At 36.4% G+C, this 14,156-nt stretch overlaps 1 protein-coding gene across 1 annotated transcript in view; it reads right to left on the reverse strand.

The window, feature by feature from the left end:
* SHANK2 (SH3 and multiple ankyrin repeat domains 2) overlaps window positions 1-14,156 on the reverse strand; it is a 308,073-nt gene that overhangs the window by 142,645 nt on the left and 151,272 nt on the right. The window contains exon 13 of the mRNA XM_032187848.1: window positions 14,056-14,131. Within this exon, the coding sequence (XP_032043739.1) occupies window positions 14,056-14,131 (76 nt within the window). The remainder of the gene's footprint in view (window positions 1-14,055; window positions 14,132-14,156) is intronic.

Genomic DNA, 14,156 nt, shown 5'->3' on the forward strand with positions numbered 1-14,156 from the left:
CTCTGCAGCACTCCTGCAATTTCATTTTTCTGGGAAAGATCTACTCAATACACTGCCAGCTTCATGTTAGAAGAATCAAACCACAGCCCACCCCCTCCCAGAAAAGGAAAAGCCTCTTTTAATTGTCACTAGATGCAATAAACAATACCTTAACCTTTTCATGAATTGATACACAATATCTGAAAAGCAATTGCACCAATTCCTTTCAGGCTTAGACACTCAATTTACAGAGGCTAGGTTCAAGCCCATAGAAGGGTATGCTGGAAATCTATTCAAGAGGAAGTCTTTATTGCATTTTCTGCCAGTCAGTCCCAGTTAAAAGCACATGAAGAATGTTTTCTCTGAATACTCTCTGAAGACAGGAAGTTACCTGTCTTGATACCATGTAAAATTGAAATGATGTGTACAGCAAATCTTATTGTAACATATAGGAGACTTCCAGTGGAAAAAAACTTTTCCTGTCACTACTGGAAGAGGTCAACCTTTCCATTTATAGTCATCTACTGTAATGACTTCAGGAAAATTAGCTAATTCTAGTAATTAGGGCCTTCAAGATTAATGAAGACTCTGTATTTGATTGCTCATGATTCCTGGACATTTATCATCCAGCTGAGAGTCTCACAGAAGAACTTTCACAGCTCATGTAGCACACAGAACAGGAATTACTTGTTCAAGAGGTATTAGCTACAACAATAAGCATGCTTTTTTGCACAGCAAATGGAAAAATACACAGATGGTCCCCACCTAACCCACTTACAAACCAAACAGAAACAGCAAGATGTAGTCAACCGTATATCCAAACTCACAGTAATCTCTCCGTAATATGCTGCCGTCCCATGCAGAGATTCCCTTATGTGAAGATATCTTTTACTGCACTGTAATGCAATTTGCATCCAAATTTTTTTTGTTTGGTAAGGAATAGCCTTAAACAGTAACAGGATGCTATGCTAAAGAATAATATACAACTCAGTGCTACTGTCTTCAATAGAATCTTTTCATAGGTTTTCATGATAATGTCTTAAATAACCAGTAATAATTTCTATTTTGGTGAAACATTTTATCCTTTTTCAGCAGGTGCTTACTTAATGTATTTTGCTTTTCTCAACTATTTATTCCCATCTTCCAACAATACTGTTTTTTGTAAGCAGCATACACCAAAACCACATGCGTAGTATTTATGCTGTACAACTGATCAATCCTGCCAATATCTTTTCAGTCATATAAGACAAGTCTAAATGATTTTGCTTATTCTGCAGAAGAACATATGCTTATCTGGAAGTTTATAGCAAAATGTGATTGGGAGAAGGGCTGTATGAAAATATTTTCAGATACATACTTGATAACTACCGCAATCTTATACTCAAGGTAGACTCAACTTGTCATTAGAACAGAAATACGGGGGGCATACTAAATTTTAAATTGATAAACTCCTTATTAGGAAGTGGAAGATAGAAGTCCAAGGAATATTAATGATGGAACAATAATTAAAATGTAAAGAAAGAATGAATAGATTCACACAGAAGAACTAAAAACACTGGCTCATCTTTTCTGCTCTTCAATATCTGGGGTCATGAGATTCTCACAATAGGATATTTCAAGAAAAACGCTGCTCCTGTTCTGATGCTTACTACTACTCTTGCATTCCAGCTTGAGAGGTGCTCTTAAATTGCAGCATCCAGTGATAGAACATCTTTACTAGCATGTTCAGCAGTTCAGTGTTTCACAGCCTTACTGGCACAGCTGGCACTCAAACAAACAAAACAGAGAAGGAAAAAAAAGGCCAGCGCCCCTGCCCTTCCACTGCTATTCTCTCTCACTTTATTATCTGGCAAATAAATTCAAATTGCAATAGAAAAGATGTATTATAATTCTTCATTAGCCAACATAACATTTCCTCCATGGCTGAAAGGCTAAATCAGCATATATTCTCCAGCTAGCTGTGTTCAGGCCCCATAAAGGAAGGGGAAAGGAAATGAGGATACTTTGGCAATACTCTATATACTTCCGTTATCTATATATTCTTTTTTCATATCTCTTGTATCAGTGCTGTTCCTACAGAGTTCAGTAAGCATCACTTCAGTCATGAGAAATGCAAGGCTGCGTATTTTCCATTTAAATTCATTTGTTGAATAAAGAGGTATATGCCAAACAGTTACACAAAAGGAGAAACACATATGCGTTCCCTAGTTTCTATATTTCACAAGTCTCCTTTCTACTGTGAGGACATTACAGGCTATAGCAAAGCCTGACAGCATAAATAACTTTTTCCACTTAAAAAGATGTTTCACATTTTTCAACAAGTATTTAAGTTGTCTTTATTGGATTTTGAATACTTGATAACCTGAACACCTCTTCCCTAAGTTAACAAAAAGGAAAAATATCAGCTACAAAGTGATTTTTTAAGCATTAGAAAGTCAGAAAGATTATGCTGTTTTTTCCAGTCCTATGATTGACAGAGTTGCCCAGAAGATGAACCAGCAATAGAAGAGACAACCTATTCTAAAGAGAGTAACAGTGCTATATACCACCATGAATTTATGCTATAAGACATTTCAAAGAAATGCACCTTTTAAAAGAGAAACATTAAATTTTAAGACACAGACAGAAGTTATGCAATTTTTCTTTATGTAGAAGTAAGGATAAACTTTCTCCCTGTATATGTGTGTATCAGTCCACATTCTTTTAGCCAGCTTTTAATTGCATATCATATTCTTTGGTATGTAATGAGAAGATATTAGGTAATCTGAAATAATACCCAAGTCAGTTGATTTGGCTATTTTTTTCTCTGTTTTCATCTTAAGTTCCTGAAATTGTGATCAGTAAAGTAACATACTGGTATGGCAAAATGGGAAGTCAAACAAATTCCTGGAAATAAAAATCATTCATAAAAATCTGATTTTATATTATGGGAAAATCTTGGGATAGGTTATGAAGTAAATGATGAAGTCACAATCCTATATATAAATATAACACAATGAGTGTATATAGTCATAATCTTTTTTTTTTTTTCCTTTTTCCCAAAAAGAGAAATATTATTTTCTTGCATTTATACTGATAGGGAGAAAAAAGCATGGTGAAGGAAGGGTGGCAAAGTGAGATTAAAAAATGAAAAGCTTCATTCCCTTATCTTAATTAATAATTTCATTTGTATTTTAAAAATGAATAGTCAATTCAAGTACCTCACAAGACAAAGTAAAAACTAAACACGAAACATTTGGGTAGGTGTCATTCTAGTACACAACATGAGTATTTTATAATACAGAGTCCTTCAAACCATTTCATACAGCTGTTCTATCAGTCAGTATTTTGGGCTACAGCACACACCATTTATACCTGATACTTAGTGGCAATTTTCAGTTGTAATTATCAAGCATTTGAGCAACCTAAGCCTGCACTATGAAAATATTAATATTCATTGCTCATACTATGAGCCTTGAATAAATAAACAGAATGTACAAATACCTACATATGTTTAAGTAACAAGAATATTTCTCCTTCCTTATTGCATTTGTCTACCCAAATCAGTTGCAGTTCTAGCCCCTGCTATTATTACCATCAAAGCACACAGAAAGAGGAATTTTATCTCTAAGCATCTTAATAAAGTATTTACACAAAATGAATAATTTCAGCTATTAATAACAACACTGCCTCTCTATATAGCTTTTTTATTCAATAATTTTCCACATGTTTTTGCTAAAGTCCATATTCTCACAGCAACCACAGCAACAAGGAAAATAACTTTTTCAAGGTTAGTAAATAGAACAATTAAAAAAGGTAGAACCAGTGACGTAAATCTAGATTTATTCAGATTTAAATAATGGTATGAACATACAAAAACATAATTATATACACCAATACAGATCTTCTCTAGCTGACACAGCATCTTAACTAGTTCATGAAGCCTGATAATCTCTATTCTTATCTCAGAGTTGGCACGCATCAGACAGGACTTGGAATTTTTTTCTTCCCTTTTTAGCAAAAGCCAATGCAAGCACAAGCACAGCCATGCTGGGTCAGACCCAATGTCCTGTCTCTGCCAAAGGCCAACAACACAGAAGGGTGCAAGAGAAAGTCAAGCATATTTGGTGCTTTACCAGAGCATTCCACTAGCCTCCAACTAAGCTCTTGTCTACTTACTCCTTGTCTTACTGAAAAGCAAGGCCCACTTTTTCCCTTCTTCTTGTGCAGTATTGTCATCACATTTTGGCACATTTCATGGTAATGCAGGGGATTGTACCAGCCTTCCTCAGAATCTCTTGACAAGTGTTTCTATAGTACACTTCAGTCAACATTCCTTACTTCAGCTTCAAACTTCAAATTAAATTTAAGGGATCCCTCAGGGTTTCCATCATGCCCTGTTCTCTACGAATTATATTCCTCCTGTCCTGCATTTCCTGGAAACTAACTGCAGTACTAGCCACAAGAAATCTGAGTAGCCCTGACTGTTCATTTCAGCTTTACAGACATGAGTATTTCACTTAAAGTTCTACATTGTACAGAAGTGCACAGAGCTTTATTCATCAGCATTAAAATTCCTGTAAGATATTATGACACTTGCATATAAGACATATGTTACAAATAAGTTTCAAATTCTGGCTCAAAACAAGCAAGGTATTACCAAATGCATAGAGTTAAGTTTTTTTCCAAAAGCATTTCCTCACTTTTTTCTTCTCCAAGTGCTTTAGAAGACAGTACAGAGTGCTAAAGTTATATTTTTTAGGTTTTTACCGTAAACTGAAGAGGGGGCTACAATTAGAGCTTAATCTGCATGTATACCTTTAACAAATCCTGGCTAATTACCATATTATTTTACAGCCTCATTAACGTTGAAAAGGAGGCAACATCTTTGCCTTTAATCTGAAATATATTTCCACCTCGACCATTTCTCTAATTACACTAAAATCCTTCAGTTATTTTAAGCCTACTCCAAATTGTTTGCTTATCTGCAAACCAGCTTGAGAAATGTCCATCCTAACAGTTTCCTGTCTAACAGAATTATAGTTTTCAGTAATTCTGTCAAAGCATGGCCAGTTTAGGCCACAACTTTGGTAGCAACAGCAAACAATCACTGACTTACAGATACCAGCTGATGAAGAGAAAAAGCTCTGTGTTATTTAAAATGGCAATTCCTTTTCTTAATTAAGTTAATGTTCAACTGGAATCTCTCCATATTGTCCCCTTTCCTTGCTTGCTGGTTGAATTGCAGCTTAATATCTGGAAATACATAGCATTTATATTATACATATTGGAGATAGGGTAAAAATTTTGGTTTAGTTTTTCAAGCAACTTGGGTGCCTAACCTAAGATTCATAGAGTTTAATTTTAAGTGTATTCTAAAATTTATGTTATTTGAGTTGTTCACAGTACAGACATAAACCACCTCTGCTACAACTTGCACCCTTGCAACTTGTCTATAAATCTGACAGTGCTACTCTATCAGTCACTGGAACTGCTAGTTTAAAGGATCACATAAGCTGCTCAGTATCAGCCCTAGTTTTCAATGGTAGCATAAAACTCTTTATTCTGAGGCCTGTTATCTGCGCTCAACATGCTTTTTTATTTCACAAATAAATTAGAAGATACACAGGTAAGAGTCTTTTTTTTTTTTTTCCCCCTAAATATGCAGATACCACTATTTGCCAGTGCATGTACATGTACTTACTATAAGCTTCATTATTCTTCTGTTGGGAAATTTTCCATGAAATCAGTTTTAGTGAAATGTTTACCTCTTAAAACAAATCTTTTGTCCATATTTTATCAAAGGCTTAACTTAGACTAAAGATTATTTCTCCAGAATGCAGGATGCAATTCTGTGTAAGAGTGTGCAGGTACTCCTGCAATATCACCAGCTCTTCCACCAGTACATCTGCCCATTGTTCACATCTAACATCCCCACCCAGGTGCCACAGCCTCTGAGGACACACCTAGTGTCCAAAAGGCTTGGTAAGGAACTGTTCTATTTGTCAGGTTCACATTCATCGGTGATATAAAGTACAGGTTTAAGTCAAAGCAGTCTATCAGAGACTGAAGCCCAGGTGAACACCGACACCAGCTTGCTTCCTCTTTAGCAGGTCCCTCATTCTAAATTGGGTGGAAGCAAAGCCCACAAAGAAATACAACTCCAGAACATCAATTTTGTCCTAAGCAAGACATCCTCCTTCCATCATCCTTAATGATGAAGAACTTTACAGTGACCCTTTTCTGACTTCCTTATAGCTTTTTTTTTTTTTTTTTTTTTGAACAGGATAAAATGACGTGTTGCCTGCCAGTCACCTTTAGAATTTGCCATGTAGATCAAATTTACCAAAGGCAACAAATATTTGCGAACTCTGGCTAGAGGGAGGAAAAAAAGTGATTTAAATTTTTGCTCCCTCTGGAGGAAAGCCCAGAGTACAAGCTCAACTGTTATTTGTTCCTCTTGGCCTGCCAAAACTTGAAAATGCATCACTTACAATCAGAGGCACCATATGTCAGCTTTTGCTCATCTAGTGACTAGGTGAGAGGAAGGCAGCCAGAGGTGTAACAGGGCAAGGAACTAAAGGTCACACAGAGGAAGCTAAGTCATCACAGTGGAGGCTGGGACATGCAAATGTAAAACACTAATTGTTAGAAACTTAATCATTCTCATTTTCTCAGAAAATCAAACATTTTATCTCCTGTTTTCTTCTGCTCTATCCTTGCATTTAATTATGTGGCTCCTGCTTCTAACTAACCTGGTATCTCGCTCTCACAATCTTTTCTTGTGTCCTCACCTTCTGGCATTTCCACTCCTTTTCCCTGTTTATTTTTACTTCTCTCTTACTTTAATTCAGAAAACTTTATTCCTCCCCATGCAGAGGACATGGGCTATAGGCTGCTGCTTTCAGTTCCATCACCTAAATCCGTCCTGTCCTCCAGCAGCCCGCAGGAGAAGTGACAGAGAAAATATTGCTGAACTTGAGTGCATCAATGGCTCTGCAGGAAATGGCCCATGTATCCAATCACGGCCTTGACAAATTGGATCTTCAAGTACCTATAGTTACACTGTTTAATTTTTAAAATTGTGAAGTAATACCTTTTTCTTTAATGTTGCTCTTGGAAACTGTTGGTCTTTTCTTTAAAACATTTTACTTCTAAAAAATTACCCCTTCTAGCCCAGAAAATGTCTCAAAAAATTTAATTACTAGTTGCAAAATTATTAGTTGCTAAAAGCAGAATCTTACTGAAGTGTTTTAAAAAAACTTTACTATTAAGATAGTAAACAACTTAAAAATGCATTTACCGGTTCATGGAAACTCCTACCACTCACCGTGGAGTATTGCATCTCACTGTAATTGCATTAGACTTTAATATGCATCTTCATGCAATTATAGCGCAGATTTGAACAAAGAGATACTACAGTTCAGATACATACATACATGCCCTCTTTACCTACTATTTTAGCAACTACTTTAAATATTATCTGTAGTCACCAACATAAAAAGCTCAGTCATGGCAGCATACAACAGCAGGGGAGCCAAAGTGCAAAGTTGTTTATTAGCAAGTCAGATAATTTGCATTAGAAATTAAGTAATAGTAAATGAAAGACTTCACATTTTATATCTCCACCTGTTTCACAAAATGCTACAATGCCTTAATTATTGCTTAAACATATATTTAATTTCCAAAATTGAATTAAATTACATTCTTCAAGTTGATGAGGCACAAAGTATTAAAAATGAGCTGCCCTTGTCTTTCTACTGCACATTAATAAAGAAGTTCAGCACAACCAGACTATCATACTGAATGTAAAGAAACTAATTCAGTACAGGCATCAGGCAAGCCCCTCAAATATCTTTAGAAATAAAAGAACAATTAACACCAGAAAAGAACATTTTACACTTTTTGCATTTCACAATTTGGTTAGTGCTACTTGTTCCCTATGCCTGAAAAACTCAAGAGCAACCCATGTGCAGAGATTTTACGCCCTTAAAAACTCACCAAGCATTCAGATGTAAACATATCGCTACATCATGTGAACGCACATAATAACTATAAGCATTTTCAGGTATTTTTACCAGCATCTCCTTGACAAAGTTCAAGCCTCATATTAAAAAACAAGCAAACAACCCCCCCCCCCCCCCCCCCCCAATTATTGTTTACTTCTTTCCATCAAAGAAAATAAAACCAAGGATAATGCTTAAAACCTATGCCAGCACACTGTAAGATTCCTTTCAAGTTATCAAAGAGATGAACTGAACAGTACACACTTCATAGAAAACATTAGTACAGCAGAACTGGTACCATCCAACAGAAAAACAGAAGAGGCCAATTATGTCAATACAGAATCCCCTCTTCTGGGTAAGGACACTGATATCAGTCTCCCTCAGACTCTTCAGGCCTAGGGGGAACCAACGTGGAGAAAAAAAATAAAATTAAAAAAAAAAATTAAAAGCTCTTAAACATTCCTTCAATGGGTAAAGACCCATTTGCCAGTATTTAACAGATTGCTGCCGAGAGCTGCACACAAGCAAGCAGTCCTCAGTAAGTACATCTGCTCTATTCCCCACGCCAAGGAAACAGTACCACGGCTGAGCCACAAGCAGGAAAATGTCCCTTTGCTTCCTCTCTGGTGCTGAAGACCTTTTGACTTGCAAGAACCAGAGGTCTTCAAAAGGTTTCCATTCATTTTAAATGTATATTTTGTATATTTGTCTATAAAGTCATAATAATTGCATTTTTTCAGGAATAGGATAATATTTATATCTAAAATTTCTACATGAACCCAAATATCAAAACAGATCAAATGATTTCTGCATCAAATTGAGAGCTAAAAAAAACCCACAGTGCGTGTCACACTTGATATTTAATGTATTAATACAGCTGCAATTACATCACAAATTTGGGATTATGACTGAGGTATTCAACGGGTAGATTCTCCAGGTTGAAAAATAAAAATATAAGAAGCACTACACAGCATGCAGAGTTCCTGGGCACTCAGCTTCAGATGCACCAAGGAGGCTCTCAGAGCTGTCTGGGATTAAAGCTTATGAAGCTCTACCTGACACTACAGATGACAACATCAACACAGAAAACGTGGGATGCACAACTGAGAGATCTCTCTCTTTTTTTCTTCTGTATTTATGAATTAGTGGGATTTTAAGGAGTTGCTTCCATCAGCTTCTAATGCTCATGAGACTAGCATGCTGCCACTGGAACCAAGTAGGGACATTAGGGTTAATGAATTAAGCTTTTAATTAAGCTTGCTTACACATACCTCCCAGACTACACAATCAAATTTTCCTTTTTTTCTTCATCCAGAAAAATAGAACAAAAACCAGAAAGCAAATCAATTCAGTCCCCTCATTAACTTTGTGGCAACCAACCTTTGAAAAGGTTATTTATTATTACATCCTCTCACGTGTGCTTTCTAAAGTGCTGTAGCCAAAGGAGCTCATGAAAAGGCACCAAGGAAATTTCTCCCATGCAGTGACGAGTACCAGTGAAAGTGGTTAGTTAAAAAAAGATGTGAATGTCAATTGGACTGTGAAGAAAGAGAAAGCACAGAAAGGTAGGGAACCTTACATTTATACCATACACTTCATAACTTTTGAAGCTGGCAATTAAAAAGTCATTCCTACTGATCTGCTGTTTCACTATTCTGCTAGTGGTGACAGGCAGATGATGCAATTAATGCAGTAGTAAAAGTTTCCACATCTGTGTTCTAAATTTTCCATATCCATGAAGGCAAATGGATAAAGTTTTCCACCAAATTAAGTTTACACTGTTTACATGCTACTGAAATTGCTCATACTATTTATGTCTGCAGAGTATTAAAACTAACAGTTACTTTATCACCAGTCACATCCTTTAAAAAGGTGCCAATAATTTACATTTGAAATTGAACAATTAATTAATCTTACACATTTTAATTTGACAACTTAGATTTGTCTTCCCTCCATTTTTCCTGACTGATTAACTCCCTATTCTATCCTGATGGAATTAGTTCCCTCACTGCAGGTTAAATAGCAGATAAATAGCAGATTAAAAATACAATTTGTAAAGGTCTAAATTGATTTTATTTATTTATTTATTTAAATTCAATGTTTATTCTATGCCTTAGTATTAATTTCTCTTATTAAACGAATTCAACTGTGATGAAACAAGACTTCATGAAAGAATTGATTTTAGGCCTACAAATAATTTTATTTGCATTAAAGGTAGTTCTGAATTTTAACTAGACCTCTGATGAATACTTGCAGCACTTCTGAAGCTTCCCCTTTGCTAGCGCACAATATTGCCCACTCAGCCTAGATAAGACAGATTGAAATAACCATTTTTCCAAACTGGACTCAGTAGTTTCCTCAGTAGTTTCCCTCAGTAGCTTCCCCCAGCTCTCAAAAGCAATGTCCCACGGTTGTCAGGGCTGCTACTGACCACAGACACAGGGAAGACACAAAACTCCAGGGATGTGTTAGAGTAGTGCTGTCTTGTCTTACCTTATCTCCCTGCACCTGTGTTGGTGTACCTGCTCTTTGCCTGTGCAAGCTTTCTGCTCCTGTCTGGGGCCATAAGGCATGTCACGAAGTAGAGCCTTGGGCCACAATGTTTCCTGGGGTATGACGCCATGCTCCAGCCACTGCAGGCATGGGGCTGCCTGTAAGCTCCATCTGGCAAGGCAGAAGGAAGCTTTGGCCATCCAATTTTTCAGCTCAGCCTCCAGAGCTGCAACATGAGATGAATGTCCAGAGACATGCATTTACTCTAATTTGTCCAATAAGAACTCCTGCTACATAAGACTCGCCCATGTCCACAATTGCAACAATGCCTATCCTTCCCTTCAGTGTTTGCCTCTCTGCATAAGATTAAAGGAAATTGATTGCAAGGAATTAGTTCTCTAAAGTTTCTAATAAAACAGTAAAGAAATCCCTGTAAAGAAATGGTAACAGAAGCAGCGCCTGACAGCTGCAAGAGACATCACTTTTGCATAACAGAATTAATGCATCCCATCAGCATTTATACCAGCTAATACATTAGACTTGATAGTTTCAAATATTCTATTTGTATGATATTTAATGGTTATTTGTACTGGCAAGGAAGTCTCATTGCTTTTCTACATGTTAGTAAGCATACTATCCATTTTCCTGAAGCATTAATGTATGGATAACTCATTTCTTATGCAAAGCTGAAATAGGATTTAATGAACCTCCATTACTCAAGCTGCACATTTTCCTAAAGATGAAAAATGCCATGTACAATGTATTTTCCTGCATGTGAATAAGCCCATTAATATAGATTTCTGAACAGTATTTCTACTCAGCAATTTTTGCCTTCCTTGGAGCTGGAAGGAGAAAGTGAGGGGAGCAGACACTTCCCCTTACTCCCCCACATCATCTCTGGAAAGGAATTGAGTCAGATTTGTTAATACTTTGGTTTCAAAGCTCTTCTTAGATTTGCCTTCTAACAAATGTTTATTAAATCTTAGCTGCAAGCAGTTATATCATTTTTACTGTATTCTTCCCTTACTTTGACAGGAAGCCATAACAGAAAAAGTAATCAAAGCAACACACAAATTTGGAAATATTGACTATTGTTGTTTGTTTGACATCACGTTTGCCTCTTTTTAACAATTTCCTTCCCTGAAGAAGCCCATCCTAGAAAATAAATGTACTCTACATACTAACAAGACATACTAAGCTCCTGCCATACTTAAATACAATTTTTTTCTTTACCAGCAATATGTAAGAGCCAGTAAAATTACCATTTAGATGCACAAAAGCTGATCTGCAGCCTCAGTCAAGTATCTGAAACTCAACTTCATATGCTACTGCAGTTTTAAGAAAGCAAGTCCTCATACTCTATTTTATTTAGAATAAAAAGTATCAGAACAGTGTTTTGCTATATGGCGTGTTGTAAAGGATGAAGAAAGTTTACCTTTCATCATGGTATATGTTCTCTGTAAACACGTCATTAGAGCAAGTTATTGTAAATGCCTCAGAGAAAACTTATTTCTGTTCCAGCAACTTACTAGGTTTGGAAACTCAGTCACAAAAAACAGTTTTTAGTTTTGCTTATATTATTTTTACAATTCTTGTAGAGAAAAATGTTATGCTAGTCTACTTTTCAACTGTATTTCTTGGAATTTCCCATTAATTCTACCTTCTCTCCTACCTTTCCCTTTCAATTCCTAGTTGCAATGCTGGACCGTCATTATTACCCTTCTAAATGGCTCCACTGGGATTCAGGTCTCTGTAAAAATTAGTTTTCTCCAAAATCTTACTTTACTCAGAAGCTGACAGGAGGAATCTGTTGCTTTCCCTCATACTTCTCAGACAATTAAGAGATACTGTTGACAGAATCAGGAACAATTGTAGATATATTTCATACCTAATTTCTCAATAATTAGGGAGTATGAAAACTTTCATTTTATTTGATAAACTTTCCTGCTCATCTGTAGTCTGAATCACACAATGTAAATTTTTGAGAGCTTTGCTGTTGCATTGCACAAACAAAATCAATCAAAGGAACAAACAAAGACAGAAAGCACAACAATAAAAACAACAAAAAAAATGGTTTCAATGGAGCTGACATTTTCAAATGAAAACATCTTTTGTTAGAAAGCAGGACTATTTGGTATCTCTGAGGTAACATAACATGGCTATAGCTTCTAGCATTACTGAAACAACTCTATCCATTAATGTTGAAATATAGAGACAAGGCTACAGTGCTTATGATCACGAAATCTTACAAAAAGCCAACTCCACTCCCTGGAAATATAACTAGTAACCAGTTAACTTGCTTTGCAGAACAGTTATGTGTTTCATAGTAGAGACTAAGAGCTTCTTTTGGCGACTTTATCATTATTAGACTACATAGTCAATCATATCATTGTCCAGCTGTGAAAAGCTCTGGTGACTTGGCTGACCATTGCAGGGTAATATCCATGATGTTGAAATGGGATTTCTCTTATCCCAGGTCACAGTAACCAGAACTGATGCCCTACAGCACACTGTATACTGAACAGGAACGTCAGACCCTCCAAAATGGGACGATTGTAGCCAACCCACCATCTGCTGCCCCCTCCCACTGCGTCACCAAAGCTTCCCTCTGCATCCAACATTGCAATGCTCATTCAAATTACAATTCAGTGGGACTGCAGATTTATGTATTTTTCAAATATTTACAGGCAGTAAGCAGCAGACAACAAGCAGACACTCTGCCTTTCAGAGTTTTGCACACCAACCAGCAGGAACAAGGAAGGATGTATTGGCTATCCAAACTACTTCAGCTGACTTGAACTCCACCCTCCTGCCCCAAATTGCATACAAACTATGCATAACCCTCGGAACAAAGATTAAGATCACATAATAAAAACAATTGTTACAACTTTTTTTTTTTTTCCTTGAAATAGATAGCACCACATGAAATTCTGCCATCATTGCTTTACACATTGCAGAGCTCTTCACCTACAAAAAAGGTGTTTTTCTTGAAAAGCTGTAATTAGACAGTCAGGAGAAAAGTGTAAGAGATTCCAGTATGCCACCAGTTTTCTCAAGAGGACACCAACAGCTAACTGACATTCTGCATGTTAAAAATCATCCTTCCTATCAGAAGCTAGCTGTACATCCAGTGTAATGGGAGAAGAACCTGCTTAAAAATCATGAATACTCAGGATCTAAGGTATCGTTCAGAACAACAAATTGCAAAAATTTATTTTGTTTTTCCTGTCAGCAAGTATGATTCTGCAAACAGATACAGAAGGCCAGATCTTGTGAAATACCCAGCTTAAGTGGTCCTTGACTGTGTAAGCAGCTGGAACATACAGCATCTGTGAAATGCTGATCTCTCTCACTACTCATGAAAACGCAACAGTGATACTCATTATTTCTTTGCTGTTTACTATCTTTGCATACCCATCCCATATGAAAGGGTAAACTGATAAAAAAAAAAACACTTTAGATGTAGAATGATATCTTAGAAGCTCAGTTTAGTCATCTGTTTCCCTCTTTCCCTCAAAACTCTAAAACAAAAGTAACAATTAAACAAGATCGAGAAAGGTTTTGTAAATAGATTGCAACCAAAAAGAAAAAATCTTACCTTGAAGCATCAAAGCTGTCATAGGATCCGACTGTGTAGTGTCTAAACAGTTTCTTTGTTCTATCTGATCGTGTTTCTGCACAAAGAAAAGGGAACATTTA

Source organism: Aythya fuligula, chromosome 5, assembly GCF_009819795.1.
Source record: "Aythya fuligula isolate bAytFul2 chromosome 5, bAytFul2.pri, whole genome shotgun sequence".
In the NCBI taxonomy this organism is placed as follows: Eukaryota; Metazoa; Chordata; class Aves; order Anseriformes; family Anatidae; genus Aythya; species Aythya fuligula.